This window comes from Pseudopipra pipra, chromosome Z, assembly GCF_036250125.1.
Source record: "Pseudopipra pipra isolate bDixPip1 chromosome Z, bDixPip1.hap1, whole genome shotgun sequence".
NCBI lineage: Eukaryota > Metazoa > Chordata > Aves > Passeriformes > Pipridae > Pseudopipra > Pseudopipra pipra.
Window position 1 is genome coordinate 887,019 of NC_087581.1, and position 16,250 is coordinate 903,268.

At 53.9% G+C, this 16,250-nt stretch overlaps 1 protein-coding gene across 3 annotated transcripts in view; it reads right to left on the reverse strand.

The window, feature by feature from the left end:
• The window catches only part of SMAD4 (SMAD family member 4), a 29,327-nt gene extending 17,856 nt beyond the window's left edge, over nt 1–11,471 (reverse strand). The window contains exons 1-3 of one of the 3 annotated variants that reach the window (XM_064640883.1): nt 11,244–11,471; nt 1,406–1,782; nt 238–412 (exon numbers count right to left, since the gene is read on the reverse strand). In XM_064640883.1, coding sequence (XP_064496953.1) covers nt 238–412; nt 1,406–1,654 — 424 coding nt within the window. In that variant the 5' untranslated portion in view covers nt 1,655–1,782; nt 11,244–11,471. The remainder of the gene's footprint in view (nt 1–237; nt 413–1,405; nt 1,783–11,243) is intronic. The other 2 variants (XM_064640882.1, XM_064640884.1) reach the window with 2 other exon arrangements.
• Nucleotides 11,472–16,250: the final 4,779 nt, after the last annotated feature.

The window sequence follows — 16,250 nt, forward strand, 5'->3', positions numbered from 1 at the left end:
TGTGTGCAAGGCCAACAGAAAGGCTTAAACAAGAGCCACGACCCCCTTCCTTCAAATTTAGAACAAGTAAAAGGCAGAAGGACAATTCCCTGCAGAACAAGGACGGGAGCACGGGAGTAATTTGTAATCAGACCACTAAAAGTTAACGTTTCTAACTCAGGCCTGTGTTTTCTAACGCTGAAAAACGTCCCGCAACTCAATTCCCACCGTTCCATTTTAAATCAAGAGTCTACTTACCGATGCCAGGCGACACTACACGCTCATAATGGTAAGGGTTTACACAGACACTGTCACATTTTAAGTCAAAAGCATACTGACAATATTTAACATGCTTGAGTTCATTTTTGTGAAGATCGGGCCACCTCCAGAGACGGGCGTAAATCACATGAGGGAATCCCTTGCGACCAGCCACCTGAAAAGTCAGACACAGAAGTTGGTTGGGAAGGTAGCAAGAGGTGTTTTTGTCTCACAAAGGCATTTTCACACAGTGAGAAGCACGAAAAGCTGGGAGGGGGACAAACAGCAACACACCCTCACTCCGCCATCAAAATATATATATATATATATAGGTGCATAAAAAAGGTGGTGTACGCTTTACCCGAGCTCTGTAATCAACAGAAATAAATCTCCATGTCTACACTGTGGTTCTTAAGTAAAAAAAAAAAAAAAATAAAAAATATCACTGGATGCAAAATGGCAGAAGCAGAACTCGTGCCTGACGTAGCACGTGTGGTCACCTTCCCCACCGCGGGGGTGAAGGAGCTTTGCCCCAGGAAGAGGAGGAACGAGGCACTAGAGCTACACTTTTTAAGGAATTTACAAGCAGGAGGATGCCAATAGTTATGCTGGAGGAAAAAAAAAATTAAAAAATAATAAATTGGGGGGAAAAAAAAACCAAACTGGGTCTAGGGTAGAGGGAAAAGCTAGAGCCAGCAAACATGACATCTGCCCCGGAACGAGGAGACCACGACCCCAGCTGCACAGGTACTGAGCCCTGACGGTGTAAGGCTGCTGTAAACCCCCAGTGCAGACTCCTTGGAGTGCCCCAGCAGGGGATCACGGGCCTCTCTTCACACTGCCGACCAGCACAGAGCCGAGAGAAGCCTGCAGTGAAAACAGGGGATGAGCCAGCCGGATTTGTTACGTGACCCTTTTTTGTTTTCACCGCCGCACGCACGTGCTGGTTCAGAAGGGCTGATCCAACCCCTTCTGCTCCTTCTGGGGAAAAAAACAGTAACCACTGCAGCCAGCCCAGAGCTCCAGCCACAAATCAAGCCTACGAACAGGGGCGAGGGGGGTGCAAGAGAAGAGCTACTCTCCCTCAACGCTCCAGGGAAACCTGCGCCGCTCACTTGCGCCCCGGCTTCAGCGGGAGGAAAACGTCTGGTTTTTCACTTGTACTGACCTGAAGCCTCCCATCCAGCGTTCTCTGTATTGTAACACACTTGCTAGGATGAGCTCCGTTTGTGGTTATGGCCGTAATCAGAGAATCCAATTCATCCTTTTTCTCCTTTAGCTTTTTAACTAAACTTTCAATTGCGCGCTTGGCAAAAGTTTCGCTCTCTCCACCTTGTCGATGGCACATCAAGCTGTGAACAATGCTCAGACAAGCATCATTACTTGTTGGCGTGTTAGTAATAGACATATTGTCCATTTGTCACAGCTTTTTTTTTTTTTTTCTTTCAGATCAAATGTCAGTTTTGGGGGCTGTTACGACTTTCAAGCTGATGAACAAGAGATGATCCGAGTTAAGGGTTAGATGTACTGTCCCTTGGGTAAAACCTAGGAGGAAAAAATATCTACATTAGAATTGGGGTTTTTTTAACAAATTGCAGATCATGCTTTCTAAGGAAGTCTGTGGCTTTCTGCTCCTTTTATTTTCAAGCTTAAGTGCAGGATATTAAAAGCACACGAAAAAAAACTGCATTGCTTGTCCCGTGGTAGCTAAAAACATGCTTAAGACACTGCTTGCACAGTTCTCAGATACGAGATTTATTTCTCCCCTAGTAACAATATTTAAATAAAGATGATAGCTTGCATACATGTACACATAGTATGTACACACAGGAAGGGAAGGATCCTTAAATGAGTCAGGAAAAGGAGGACGGTGACAATGATTTCCTACGTTTTACACTGGCGGGATGAAACCAAGTGAGAACACTGACTGGGAGTCAAGGGGCGTTGATTTAAAGGGAATCTGAACAGTGAAGAAGCATGAATGCACACCAGAATCATCTGTCATCTTTATTTAATAACCCTGTTCATAGTTCAGCTGTGTCCTGACCTCAGACTAACTCTATTTCTCTTTGCTAATCAGAAAGGCAAAAAAACTGTACCTGGCCATTAGCTCGAGGGACATTTCAGTAAATTAGTATTGTGTGTATCTTCAGACACGAGAATCCCAACACTTGTCCTTAACTGTTTGTATCCACCCTCTTCTGGATCAAGGCAAAGCAGCTGAAGTCACTAAAAAAGCCCTTCCAAATTGTCCTGGACAGAACTGCCCTAATTACAGCAAACACAAGATGAGGGATGAGTGTGTGTGTGTGTGTGTGTCCCCCTCCCCGTTTGTTAAGGACCTGCAGTGGTTTCTGGTCATGAAGTCACTGTTCTCACAGCCAGCAGACCCCATCCTTTGGAAGCTTCCTTTAAGAAGGAAGAGCTGGCCTGATTCTCTCAGTTCTGAACGAGCTAATTACTGCACTTCACCCAGAAACACAGGGTTCTGTGCGGCCACAGAGAAGGAGCCTAACACTGCCAAAAAGCTGCTTCGCTTCCTCAAGCAGATCTGGCTTCAGGGAGTCACCAGCTACGGGGTCTGCCTTTCTTAGGACACCGGCAGCAAGCACACAGAAGTGATTTTACTATGTTTACTGAGCCTAAAGTATAAGCCTTTCTGAAACCACCACGCTGTTCCCGACAATGTAAATAAAGTATATCCAATTTCAAAAGTTCGGGGGGGGGGAAAAAAGGCCTGCCCACACCATATCCGAGGAACACAACCTGTTACTGCACTGGAATTTTCCATGTTACTGGAGGCACGGGAGTAGCAGCTATTTATTGGGAACAAAACCGCGCTGCACAGAAGCGAGAGCGGGACGTTAATTGAGCAACTCGGGGCGTCACACAAACTGCAGTGGGGAGGCCCTGGCTTCCCTCCTGGTGAAAGGAACACTGCAACACAGATCCGGCACCGTTACAGAAGGACACACGAACCCTTCCTCATTTGATATCTTCTATGATTTCAACTTGAATGCATCACACTTCGGCACGCACCAGGAAAAAAAACTGTGCAGATCCTTCCCCCTCCCTCCTCTCTCAACGCTCGCTTCCACACCTGATTTCTCCCAAAGGGTAACAATCACCTAGAAGTCTGAGTTAGATCACAGATTTTACCTAGCTGGTAAGAGTTTCTCCCTCCCCTGGCTTTTTTTTTTTTTTTTTTTTAATGCTCTTCAACTCGATAAGCCCCCTTTTCAAAACTCGAGCTCCACCTGCCAGTCATTCTCCATGGCAACCCACGCTCCTACAGACTGCTCACAGCCTCGCAGATGTACGGATCTGTAGAAGCCTGCCAGCTAGAGCGGGGCGGGACATCACTCTGCTCAGACATAAAGCAGCACCCCCAGATAGATGTGCAACAAGCAAGTCGCGAGCGAGCGGCTCGATAAAGCGATTTAGCCGGAAGAGCTTTAAATAAAGACACGCTTAAAATTAGACACGCGGCTCCGTCCCCCACGCCCCCCGACACCGTGAATGAGAACCTCGCCTGGTGACTTCGGGAGGGCTTTGGGATCAGGCAAATAAAACCCGGTTTAAGCGGAATTATCTCCAGAAACGTTGAGTCACCCCCTCCGGCTGCCCCCGCGCTCGACAGGAGCTCCCGACAGCTCAGCACTTTCTGAGAGCCAGGCCACTTGCTCAGGGTTTCCAGCGCTGCCACAGGCTGCTGGTGCGATCCAGGAGTGCCCCGGGCAGGACTGCCGGGTGCCCGGGGGAGAGGGGGACGCTGAGAAATGCTGTGACACATTTCCCCGGCGCTGTTCCGCGGGCGAGCCGGGTTCTCACACCCTACGAATTTAGTTCCTCTCAAAACGGCTCCACGAGCCCATCCCTGCCCGAGTCACACATCCGAGAGGTGCCTTAACACCTCCTTTACTACGCGGCTCCCATGTGTGCAAATGAAAGCAAAACGCAGTCCCAGTGCCTCGTATTTTTAGGAGGTGGCCTCGGGAGACGAGGCTCCTGCCCGGCCTCAGCCACAGAGCAGGGGGGTGTTCTGCCAAACAACACCGAGCCCGTGGGATGTCACATCCACCCTGACGGGAGAAGGGATGCTCAGATTACCCCTCAGCACACCCCCTGCCTGAGGAGGCGATCCCACACCACAGCCCAAGCCCAGATCTGCAGGGGAATGAATACACGGGGCCAAATGCAAAGTCGAGCAAAGATCTCCTCAATTCCCCCTAATCAGGAATGTGATGGAAACAGGAGTGAGTGAGTGCTTTGGGGGGGGGGGAAAGGGGGCAGAGAAAAGAGACAGAGAACACGAGGAAAGCAGCAGGAGGTCACAGCACAAGCTCTCAGCTTCACCCACCACGGAACAAAAAGGTATTTCTCACCCTTTTGCCCTAGTGAGATGCAAACAGAACTGACTGAAAAAAAAAAAAGGCACAAGCTGATGTAAAATGCCAACAAGTCACAAAGTTACAGAAAAGTACCTGATTACATTCAGGCTCCGTGATTTTAAAGATCTTTTCCAACCTCAGCAATTCCGTGACACTACGTTTTACAGAGCAATTTATTTCCACAACTAAGAATTAACAAGTGTATTACAAAACAACCAAATAACAACAGCCTCAAGCACTGGCACCAGAATAAGAACCTCTGCAGAGGAGCTAAATCTGAGAGACAAAAGGACATAGTATGGACTTACCTAGGGTGGAAGTACCGCTGCTGAGCTCTCACACCAGTGCCCTCCCCGTATTTATACCTCCCTTAGGGACAGGAATGCAAAACAGGCACCACGCTGACCCAAACTGTTCCACTGTTTTCAGACCGACCGAGACCTTGTCCCTCAAAACACTGATTACTTTAGTGGCACGATTAGAAAGCAGGGACAGGGTGAACGCCCAGAACCTTCTGTGAGAACCTTGCCCGGAGCCCCCAGGACAGCATTTCCCTTCTGGGGGGAACAAGGTGCCCCCGGGTCAGCCAGAAAACACCGAGCAACAGACAGAAAGCACACGAGGGGACAAACAACACTTTCAGGGGAACAGAGACTTAATATTCCACCTCGTTTGACAGTGCCCCCCCAGCTGCACCAGCAAGGCAGCGTTATGGGCTAGCACAGCCTAAGAACAAGGGCTTTGGCGTGCCAGAAACCACGGGTAAGAAAAACAGGGTGAGGGCACGGCTCCCAAATGTTTGCAGCAACTCTTTCGGGGCAGCAAATCAGGCATTTAAGAGATAGGATCGCTTGGATGGCCTCACAGGAGTCCAGAGAGCTGCTGAGGTACGTTTCAGTCTGGAATTCCTCGCCAGAAAAGCAGGCAGACACACGGGGACACGGCCTGAGGAAGGCACAAGGGTTTTAGAAGGAGAAGAGAGTCCTTCTGGTTTTGGTGGATGGGGGAAAAAAAAAAACCCACATGGCATTAATTTCCTTGCTTTCACAGGGGTGTTACTACAGCTGTGCAGGAGCTCCTCCGAGACATAGGGGGAGAGGGGGCTGCTAAAATAACACGAAGACCTCACCCAAACCCCTGTGGAAGTTTTTTTGCCAAGCAAGTCCTGAAACTGATCCGAAAAAATCCCTTCCTCCACACAGTTCCCGTCTCCAGCGCCGTGATCTGGCCGGGACTGGCTGAGAAGTTACGAACCCAGGCTCTCAAAAAGGACTCTCGCACCGCAAACGAGCAGTTTTCACCCTCGCAGGAGGTCTGCCCTCCCCCTCTCCTCCCACAGAAGCCGCAATTCGGGGAGAAAGAACCATCAGCCCCAAACGAGGAAAGGAAACGAGAGACAGACCGGGCAGCTACGGGTGGAGCTGGGAGCCAGGGATGTAACCCCAGGGAATACGATCCGGGCCATCAGCAACCCCACGGCCCAGGCAAGGCAGCTAATCCGGGGCTGGCACCGACCCGACACACACGACCCCGTTCATTTACAGTGGGGGCTTAAGCCAATGGCAGCTGGGGAGGGATCAGGTTCACCAAGAAACTCGGTCTAAAAATGTGACAGCCCAAATGCCACTGGATAATTACTTTTAAGACACGGGCAGAAGGCCAACACACACACACACACACACACACACACACACACACCCACCCACTCCCTCCACGTCGCTTTTTTAGCATGTGTGTTTTGCACTCCTTAACTTCCCACAGCAAAATCAGTGTTTTCCAAACGTGAGACCGTCTGGGGCTCCTGGGAGACTCACTCCCCTGTGTTTCACAGGGCAAACTGTGTGAGAAGCAGTTGTGACTAGGAGGGATCAGGTAACACCTCGTTTTAAAAACCAAGATGCTGATTGCAGCGTTTGAAGAGGGAAAAAAAACCCTAAAACAAAACAAAAAAATCAGTTAAAAAATATAACGCGGCCTTGGCACAACTGGAAAAATAGATCCTGCAGGTGTCAGGGCTGCAAAGGGAAAGCCTTCTGTGGAGAAAGAGGTGCCAGATACAGACATGGTGCTGGTGGGAAGGCTGATGAACACGACAGGGGAATGCCCAGCACACACACTGACACGCCAGAAAGAAGAATCCGAGATGGGCTTGTGACCACACACACCGAAATAAACAAACCCTCGTGAGGGAAACTCAGTCGGCCTGTGAAGTGAAAATCAAAGAAAAAAAAAAAAAAAAGGTTTTACACGTGCTAACGTGGCACTTTTGGGGCCCAGGAAGCCTTTAAAACAGCGAGGCAGAGAGAGGATTGCCATCCTTTCGCACAGGCTGCTCAGAAAGCAGCCTTGTGTCACCCCAGAGAATTCACAGATCACCCGTACACGATCACTGCAGGCCCCTTCCAACTGCACTGCTCCGTTCCAAACAACAGGAGCACAGATTTTCAGTTACGCAGAAACGCTCCCTGACACGATGTCAACACAGGAGCCCGAGAATCCTCAGTCCCAGCGCCCGTGTGAGGGCTGGTGGCACAAACAGGGAACCCGTGTGTCCCCTGGCATTCCCTGGGCTTTACCCACGCCATAAATCCTGAGATACCTTGGCCATGATCCACCACAACACACACACTGCAGAAAGGGTCTGGGCAAAGTCAGCAAATCTGCAGGCAGAACATCCCCCCGGTGACGAGCCACGACTTCAGTGAACGTGACCACCGCGGCCCTCCAGGAAACAACAAAATACAAACAAAAGGGAAATGAAAGCATAAAACCATGCATGCTGCAGTTACAGAGACAGATCACGGCCAGATCGAGCCCTGTGGTGCCTAAGGAAGTGCAGAGGATGCATATACTGGGGCAAGGGGGGGATGAATTAATGCAAAATGCACTGGAAAGACCAAAAACGCGTTCCCAGGCTGCAAACACAGAGGCAGTTTCCGGAGGAGTACGCCTAAGGAAAAACAAGAACTGCTTGCTTGAAGCTGCCCCTGGTGCTCTGGGGATGGGGTTTATCAGTGACAGCCACCCCAGACACAGATTCACAGCATTTTGGTACGAGGAGGCAAAGAACTGGCTAATTAGAGTAGTGTGCAAATTGGCATCTCGCTAAAACACTTCACACCAATAAAGGACAAGGAGGGCTCTTGCATAAGCTGCTGCCTCCAAAATTAGACAAACACAAGGATGTCAGGGAAGCAGGCGTGCACGTTTGATGGCTTTTAAACCACCAAAACATCACCACCACGGGGTTTTGCTGTTTAATAATGCAGAGGGGCAGGAGTTTTATGATAAAACACGATAAAGGAAAAAAAAAATCCATAAACCAGTAAAACAAAAGGCAGCCCATGATCTGATGGAGATACGAATAAGTGATTAAACTGCAGATACTTTCCAGCACATTAGACTGTTATCTACTTGCCCAAAGGGTGAACAGGAACAAAATGTTTGCGAGACATAAGAACAATTAGCATTAAGGAGCAAGAGAGAGAGCACTGGGGAGGCACTGCACTCCCTCTGTTCCGTACAGTAAGAGCCCAACATTCCCCAGAACACTATTTCTGTGCCTCCATCTGAATCAGCAGTATCGATTCTGCTCACCTCACTGTCAGTAGCTACCAAAACTTAAGACACGTAGGGCAGCATGAAAGGAACTGGAGAAGAGCTTTAGGACAACTCTGAGCGGCAGCTGCCTCGCCTCAGCATAAACCCGCGTTTGGAGAGCGGGAGCAGCCACTTCTCTGCGGGAGAAACCGGCCCCTTTGCTCCCTCCCAGCTCCCACCTGTGCGCTCCAGCTGCTTCCAGAGGGCTGATCCTGCCAAGGGAGCAAACCCTCCTGCTGCACGGGGTTTCAAAACCCGGCTCGAGGTTTTGAAAGCAGCGGCAAAAAACACATCCCTGCCTTTGAGTGTAAGGGGGCAGGACACGGTGGAAAAGGTGGCACTGCTGGGACGGTGTGACCACACACAGAAAGTTCAGTTTCACACACTTGTTCCCCCGTCCCCTCTCTCTGATTTTTATTTCTGTGAAAGCACACAGCTGGAAAAAAAACCAAACAACAAAACAACTCCTCTTTTCAATACAGGCTTCTGTATGGTCAGAGAGGGAAGACCTGCATGTTACACCACACAAACTACTCTGCTGCTATTCCCACAGCTCAGACCCAGCCCCTCCCAGCACCTCAGCTCCCCCCCTCATCCCATCACCTGCGAGGAGGTGAAAACCTGGGAGACACCACAGGGAGCAGCAGGGGTTGGAATTCCTTGCCCTGTGGAATGACAGAGCAAACCTGGACTCAGAGGATCCTGCAAGACCAACCCCTCTGGCAGGGCAAACAGTAATTTGCCAAAACCTCACACGCAGAGGAAACGACTGTGGCTGCACCAGGCACTGAAAGGAAGAGTGGAGCCCTGCCTGGGCAGAAGTGGTGTGATTTCTCGCTGGTTTCAATACCCCAGCGATAGGTGTATTAGATAACATCTGCTCTTTACTGTAATCTGCACCGGGGATAATGTTCCCTGCGTTTGTTTGAGCTTACCCAAAAAAAAAAAAAAAAAAAAAATCGCCTCTGGGCAAAGCAAGCATGGAAAATTCCAGCCCCAACCAAAACTGGAGTCTTTCACCAGGCCAACGACACAGAAAAACAGAGCCCTAAAACTCCAGCAAGGCCCCTGACCGGATCTGAGAGCAGCACCTTTGTTCTCCACCAAATCTGTCGATTCCTCCCAAAACTCACATCCCTGCTGCGCCGGCCGGGCCTGAACGCATTATGTAAAGAGCCACCCCCTTAATAAGGGAATCCTAATCAGCCGGAGACAGCCCTGCTTCTCCCGAAGCAACTCCGCTCCTCTTTGAAACAAACTTGCCGCACCAATATTAAACGTCCCTGCTTACGCAACAACCAAATCCGGGGAGGCCCGCGAACGCAGAGCGAAGGAGAAGGCACTCCTTCCTTCCTTCCAGCGGCAAGGCGAGAGAGGAGGGCCAGCAGGACGGGCTGGCTCCTCACCGTGCCGCTGGAGCAGGGCAGCAGGACTGTGTGTGTGTCAGGGACCCTGCACTGCTGAGCAGAGGGACCGGGCACGGCAGCCCCGCAGTTCAACAGGTGACGCCGGGCCTGGACTGGTCCCCCTGCCCTGCTGACAGCGGCACTCCTGACCGGGGCGATCCGGGACGGCCACAGCCCCGCTCTGTGTCCCGGGACACCCGGTGTGCAACAGCTCGGTTTGGGCTCGCAGTGACACAACACCCCACAAACCACGCACCCCGCCCGCGACCCGCCCGCACCAGCCACCCACCCCCCCCAGAGCCAGAGCCAAACCCGCCGGGACCTGGGGGAATAACCCCTGACTGACACCCCTCCGTGCCCCCAAACCCGCCGGGACCTGGGGGAATAACCCCTGACTGACACCCCTCCGTGCCCCCCAAACCCGCCAGGACCTGGGGGGCAATAACCCCTGACTGACACCCCTCCGTGCCCCCCAAACCCGCCGGGACCTGGGGCCAATAACCCCTGACTGACACCCCTCTGTGCCCCCAAACCCGCCGGGACCTGGGGGAATAACCCCTGACTGACACCCCTCTGTGCCCCCCAAACCCGCCGGGACCCGGGGGCCAATAACCCCTGACTGACACCCCTCCGTGCCCCCCAAACCCGCCGGGACCTGGGGGAATAACCCCTGACTGACACCCCTCTGTGCCCCCCAAACCCGCCGGGACCCGGGGGCCAATAACCCCTGACTGACACCCCTCCGTGCCCCCAAACCCGCCGGGACCCGGGGGGCAATAACCCCTGACTGACACCCCTCCGTGCCCCCCAAACCCGCTCGCAGCGCCGCTCCCTGCGGTCCCAAACAACGCGGCAGATTCCCACGGAACCACCCCGGGGAGGGGAGGGGAGGGGGGAGGGAAGGCGAGGACAGCGGGATAAGTTTTTTTTCCCCCAGCGGGGTCAGGGCGGCTGCACAGCGTGCCTAAAATAACACCAAAAGTTTGGGGGCGCGAGGGAGCGGGGGGGGAATGTGTTCCTGTATTTTGTCGGCGAGGGAAGGCGGGGAGGCGGGGAAGGGGACCCGGGGTGAGGAGTGCGGGAAAAGGGGACGGGAAAGGAGAGGGGGAAGGAGATGGGGAAGGGGTTGGGAAGGGACCGGGAAAGGCGGGGGGGGGGGGCGGGGGGGGGAGGAAAGGGCCCGGAAACAAGGGGGAAAGAAGGTGGGGAAGGGGCCGAGGAAGAAGGTGGGGAAAGGGGCCGAGAAGGTGGGGAAGGGGCCGAGGAAGAAGGTGGGGAAGGGGCCGAGGAAGAAGGTGGGGAAAGGGGCCGAGGAAGAAGGTGGGGAAAGGGCCGAGAAGGTGGGGAAGGGGCCGAGAAGGTGGGGAAGGGGCCGAGGAAGAAGGTGGGGAAAGGGGCTGAGAAGGTGGGGAAGGGGCCGAGGAAGAAGGTGGGGAAGGGGCCGAGAAGGTGGGGAAAGGGACGAGGAAGAAGGTGGGGAAGGGTCCGAGAAGGTGGGGAAGGGGCCGGGGGAGGAGGCCGGGAAGGGTCCCCGGAAAGCTCCCGGGAGGGGCCGGGGAAGGGCCCGGCAGCCGCGGCGGGGCGGGCGGGGGCCGGGCGCGGACGGTACCTGGGCCGCTGCGCGGGCGCGGCCCGGGCCCGCCGTGAGGGGCGGGCGGGGGAAGGCCCGCGGCCTCCGCCCCCTCCTCCCCTCCGCGGGCCGCGGCCGGGGCGGGGCGGCGCTCGCAGGGGCAGCGGGGCGCGGGCCGCCGGCCGGCCCCCGGCGCTGGCTGTGCCGCGGTGCCCGCACTCCCCGCAGTCCCCGCGGTGCCCGCAGTCCCCGCGGTGCCCGCGGTGCCCGCTGTCCCCCGCCGCTCCCGCCGCCGCGTCGTTGTTGTGTCGCTGTCGCGGCCGCCCCGACACGTCCGGGCCCCGCCGCGCACGCGCCACATCCGGGTCACGCCGCGCCTGCGCGCCGGCGGGGAGCGGCGCGGGCGGGCGCGAAGGCGCGCGCGTTGGTTTTATGGTTGGCGGGTCCTGCGGCGCCGCGGGGAGGGCGCGCGGGCGAGCGGCCGGGACGGGGCAGCGGCGCGGCTCCAGCTGATGGCGGAGTGATCTGGGTGGGAAAAACCCTCCCGGGTCATCGAGTCCACGCTGTGACCCATCCCCACCTTGTCCCCCGGGCCAGAGCGCCGAGTGCCACGTCCAGGCGTTCCTGGGACACCTCCAGGGATGGGGATCCATCACCTACCTGAGCAGCCCCTTCCAAGGCCTGACAGCCCTTTCCATGAAGAAATTCCTCCTCCTGTCCAACCTGACCCTCCCCTGGCACAGCTGGAGGCCGTTTCCTCTCCTCCTGTCCCCCGTTCCCTGGGAGCAGAGCCCAATTCCCCCCTGGATCCATCAGGTCCCCCCTGAGCCTCCTTTTCTCCAGGATGAGCCCCCCCAGCTCCCTCAGACGCTCCTGCTGCTCCAGACCCTTCCCAGCTCCGTTCCCTTCCCTGCACACGCTCCAGCCCCTCAGTGTCTCTCCTGTCCGAGGGTCCCAGAGCTGCCCCAGCACTGGAGGTGCCCCAGCACAGGGACAGTCCCAGGGCCGTGAGGGCAGCCCCTGGGAGGGCACTGGGAGGACAAGGCCCGCGGGTGCCGAGCCCCGCAAACGCGGTCCCGAGAAACACACAAAGACCCACAGGTGAAACCCCCTGCACGTGCAAAATCTCACAGGCAGTAGAATTATGGATTGCTCTGGGATGGAAGGGGCATTAAGGCTCATCCAGCCCCACCCCCTGCCACGGGCAGGGACACCTTCCACCAGCCCAGGCTGCTCCAAGCCAAGTCCAGCCTGGACTTGGACACTTCCAGGGATCCAGGGGCAGCCACAGCTTCTCTGGGAAAGCTGTGCCAGGGCCTCCCCACCCTCACAGCAATTCCTTCCCAATATCCCATCTAACCCTGCCCTCTGGCAGTGGGAAGCCATTCCCCCTTGTCCTGTCCCTCCATCCCTTGTCCCCAGTCCCTCTCCAGCTCTCCTGGAGCCCCTTTAGGCCCTGCAAGGGGCTCTCAGCTCTCCCTGGATCCTTCTCTTCTCCAGGTGAACCCCCCCAGCTCTCCCAGCCTGGCTCCAGAGCAGAGGGGCTCCAGCCCTTGGAGCATCTCCGTGGCCTCCTCTGGACTCTCTCCAGCAGCTCCACGTCCCTGTGCTGTTGTTCCCAGGGTTGGAGGCAGCTCTGCAGGGGGGTCTCGCCTCAGAATCCCCCCTCAGAATCCCCCCCTGCCCTGCTGCCCACGCTGTGGGATCAGCCCAGGGCACGGTTGGGCTCCCAGGAACTGAGAGACCGGCAATCCCAACAAACTCACAGCTGTGCCAGTGCCACCAGCAAAGGGTCAGAGCCCCACAGACCCAACCCCAACAAGCACACCGGGCTGAAAATGCAGCTGCTTTCCCCTTCCACCCCACCTCACCCAGCAAAGGCGAACTCTCCAGAGGAACTCGGCTGAAAAGGAAAAGATTAATACTTCCAGAACTAGAGGGTTGCATCCCTCTGCCTTTGCTGCGCTGAGCCACCCTTAGAACACAAAAGAGAAGGTGAAAAGTGTCCGAAATACCTTATCCACTGCAAAACTCAGCGCGTTCTTTCTAAATGCACAGCATTTCTGGCACGGTGCTGGTGTGTGCTGTCACTGACAAGGACCAAGGATGGCAGAGATTTTAAAAAAAATTGCTGTCCTGCCCTACCAAAATCTCCTGCTCGCACCATTCAGCCGTTTGTAGTCACCTGCACGTCCTGAAGGAGATCTCAGTGATGAGAAGTGATACCAAACGCTGCTGTTATTGGTCCTTTTTTCTTGGGTAGATGCAACCGAAGCCCCTCCACGCCAGGATTTGCTGAGCCCGTTGCAAATCATCTGTTTCCTGGAGTTTTTGAAGAGTTACGTGAGGCAGGTGAGAGCTCTGGCTCGAGAGGGAGAGTGCCCCGTGCGGGACTCGTGGGTCGCAGCACAGCAAACCCACATCAGACAGGTCACACACCAGCACTTCCCCTCCCCTCTCCGAGGTTAAAAATTATTAAAAAAAAAAAAAAAAAAAGCCCAGACTGCTAAACAATTTACAATTTACTGGTGGGTGCCAGTGCCGGTCTCCAGCGTCCCGGAATCCCAGCGTGGCGTTCCCAGTGGCTCCTGGGGACACACGGAGAACCCCACCACAGGAGGAGAAGACCGACCTGGAGGGTGTTTTGGATAAATATTGCTGCCTCGATATTTATCCAAAGCCAAACAACTCCAGCAACAAACAGCCAGTCCTGGGAAGGAGCTCTGTAGGCCACCGATGTGATTTGGAGAGGCTGCAGAGGCAGCACGTCCCACAAAACGGGGCCTTTCTCCACCTGGGGACTCCCACCATCCCTCCAGTGTCCAATGCTGGTAACTAGCAGGATCAGTTGTCACTCAGCATCCGCCCAACCCCTGCTCCCCTCCCCGAAATGTTGCTTCGGCCAAGTTCCTGCAGCTCGTCCTGCCTCGAGATCCCGACCGGCGTGTTTTACGTTAATAATTTAAAAAACAAAACAACAAAAAAACGCATTAAGTCGCTCCAGTGACTCTGTGCCAAACCACCGAGGCCTGGACCAGTCCTACCGCCCCGCCAGAAAATCAGACTCCTGGAATTAAACCTCCCAACGTCAATAATTAATGTGCTTTTCCACGCAAACAAACAATAATTCGACGAGAGCAAATTCTTTTAAAAGTCCGTGTAAAAAAAAAAAAAAAAAAAAAAAAAAAAAAGAACGGAAGTTTAAAATGCTTCCAAACGAAGATCTCGTTTCTTCTGCATCGACAGAGCAAGAGTCCCAGCGTGGGCCGCGGGGAGAGGCTGATACCAAAGGCTGAATCACCATCAGCAGTTCTTTTCCCAGCTGGATTCGGAGCCCAGGCTCGAGCCCCAGCTCTCCATCCCCGACACAGACCACACCACGCTCGAGCAGCCAAACACTTCCGTGGCGTGAGAAACTTATTTCTCAACCTTTTTCTTTTTTTTTGTTTTGTTTTTTTGCAGGCTCATCAGACCTCAGCAGGAGGGAGATTCACCGTCGTGTTTCCTCCCTCTTTCTCTCTTGCCCGCAACATAAAAAGCTTATTTTGCAGTTTTAACGAGACCCCCCCCCACTGGCACCGGTTGATAAAAGGAACTGAGCTTAGGGGAACTCTTTCGGGAAAGCAGAAGAATGTTTAAAATAAAGTTTTCCGAAGCTGAAGGGAGAAAAAAAAAAAAAACTAAAAAAAAAAATCTTCATTTACATACCCAGCACTCGTTAAAACACCCCCACGGTCCCTGCGGGACCAGATCAGTGCCCTTATCTGCTGCCAGGTGAAAAACCCTCGGGCAGGTACGTTTTAATGCAAAGGAATTTCGTCCTCTGGTAATTAACAGGTGATTAATGGAAAGATAAACTCATGGAGAAAACGGGCAATTTACGGTCCGAACTTTTCAGTCCTTTACCGGCACACACGGGTTCCCATTAATTTAATTCGGGTTTCATTAGCAGCCGGATTTATGAGGTTAATTTAGTACCCAGACGCAGGAGGGCGGACCGCGGCCAGCGAAGACTCATGGGCCTGCCAGCAGAGAGACAAACGTAACTCGATTTCAGACGCCAAAACACATTAAGTCGAAAACACAGGATTTTCGCGTGACCCCAGCACCGAATGTACCCCTCGGAACGAGCCGTGAAAACGACAGCACACAGCGCTAATCTGTGCCTCAGGTACAGAACCAGGCGGCTCTGCGGCTTCCCTTCTCAGGGCGGGTGAGGGTAACGAAGTTATCCTTCCACCCTGAGAAACGCCCGTATCACAGGAAAGAGAAAAAAACCACAATTCACCGGGAGAAAGAACGCGTCAACCCGCGACGCGCGGGCTCTGCCTGCTTTATGCTGGTTTTTTGGGGGGAAAAGTCGCAGAAATCAGCGAGTTTCCGCCCCAGAAGTCGTGTTCCCCAAGCTCGCACCCCTTCCCGGTGTTATTTTTTATTTATTTTTTTTTTTTTAAGGCATCAAAGGCTCCCCCAACCTCTGCATTTGAAGCAAAAAAAATACTAAAGTCGGTGTGACCGGGTTCGGATATGAAGGACGGGGGGGTAACACACAGAACTCAGCTCGATCCATTCGGCCAAACACTAGGAAATCACAGATCCTTTTTTTTTTTCCCTTTGAAGGCTGTTGCTCAATTAAAGCAACAGAAGCACAGGTTGTAGCAGCCGGACTTAAAACCCGCCGGGGGTTTTCAGCGTTGATAAGAAAGCCACAGGGAGACAAACATCCCGGGGGATATTTAGGCTGGGGTTTTTTTCCCGAAACCGCATAACTTTTTAATTTCGACCACCGAATCGAGATAAAACCCGGGGGAAACTCCCAAACTGCCACTTCGAGGCGTGGAAGAAAAGGAGATAAAAGCCGGGCCTGTGCGTCCCTTCGCGGAAAGAACAAAGTCGCTGCAGAAAAAAAACCAGGCTGAGCCGCGCCAAGGTGAAACTCCTCCCACGGGGGGTATTTCTGCAAACACAAACAGGCCTTTATCGGGGCGATTCATCCTTGAAAGCGCACTCGGAGGGAACGCTTCAAGGAAGACTGCTTGCCATCTG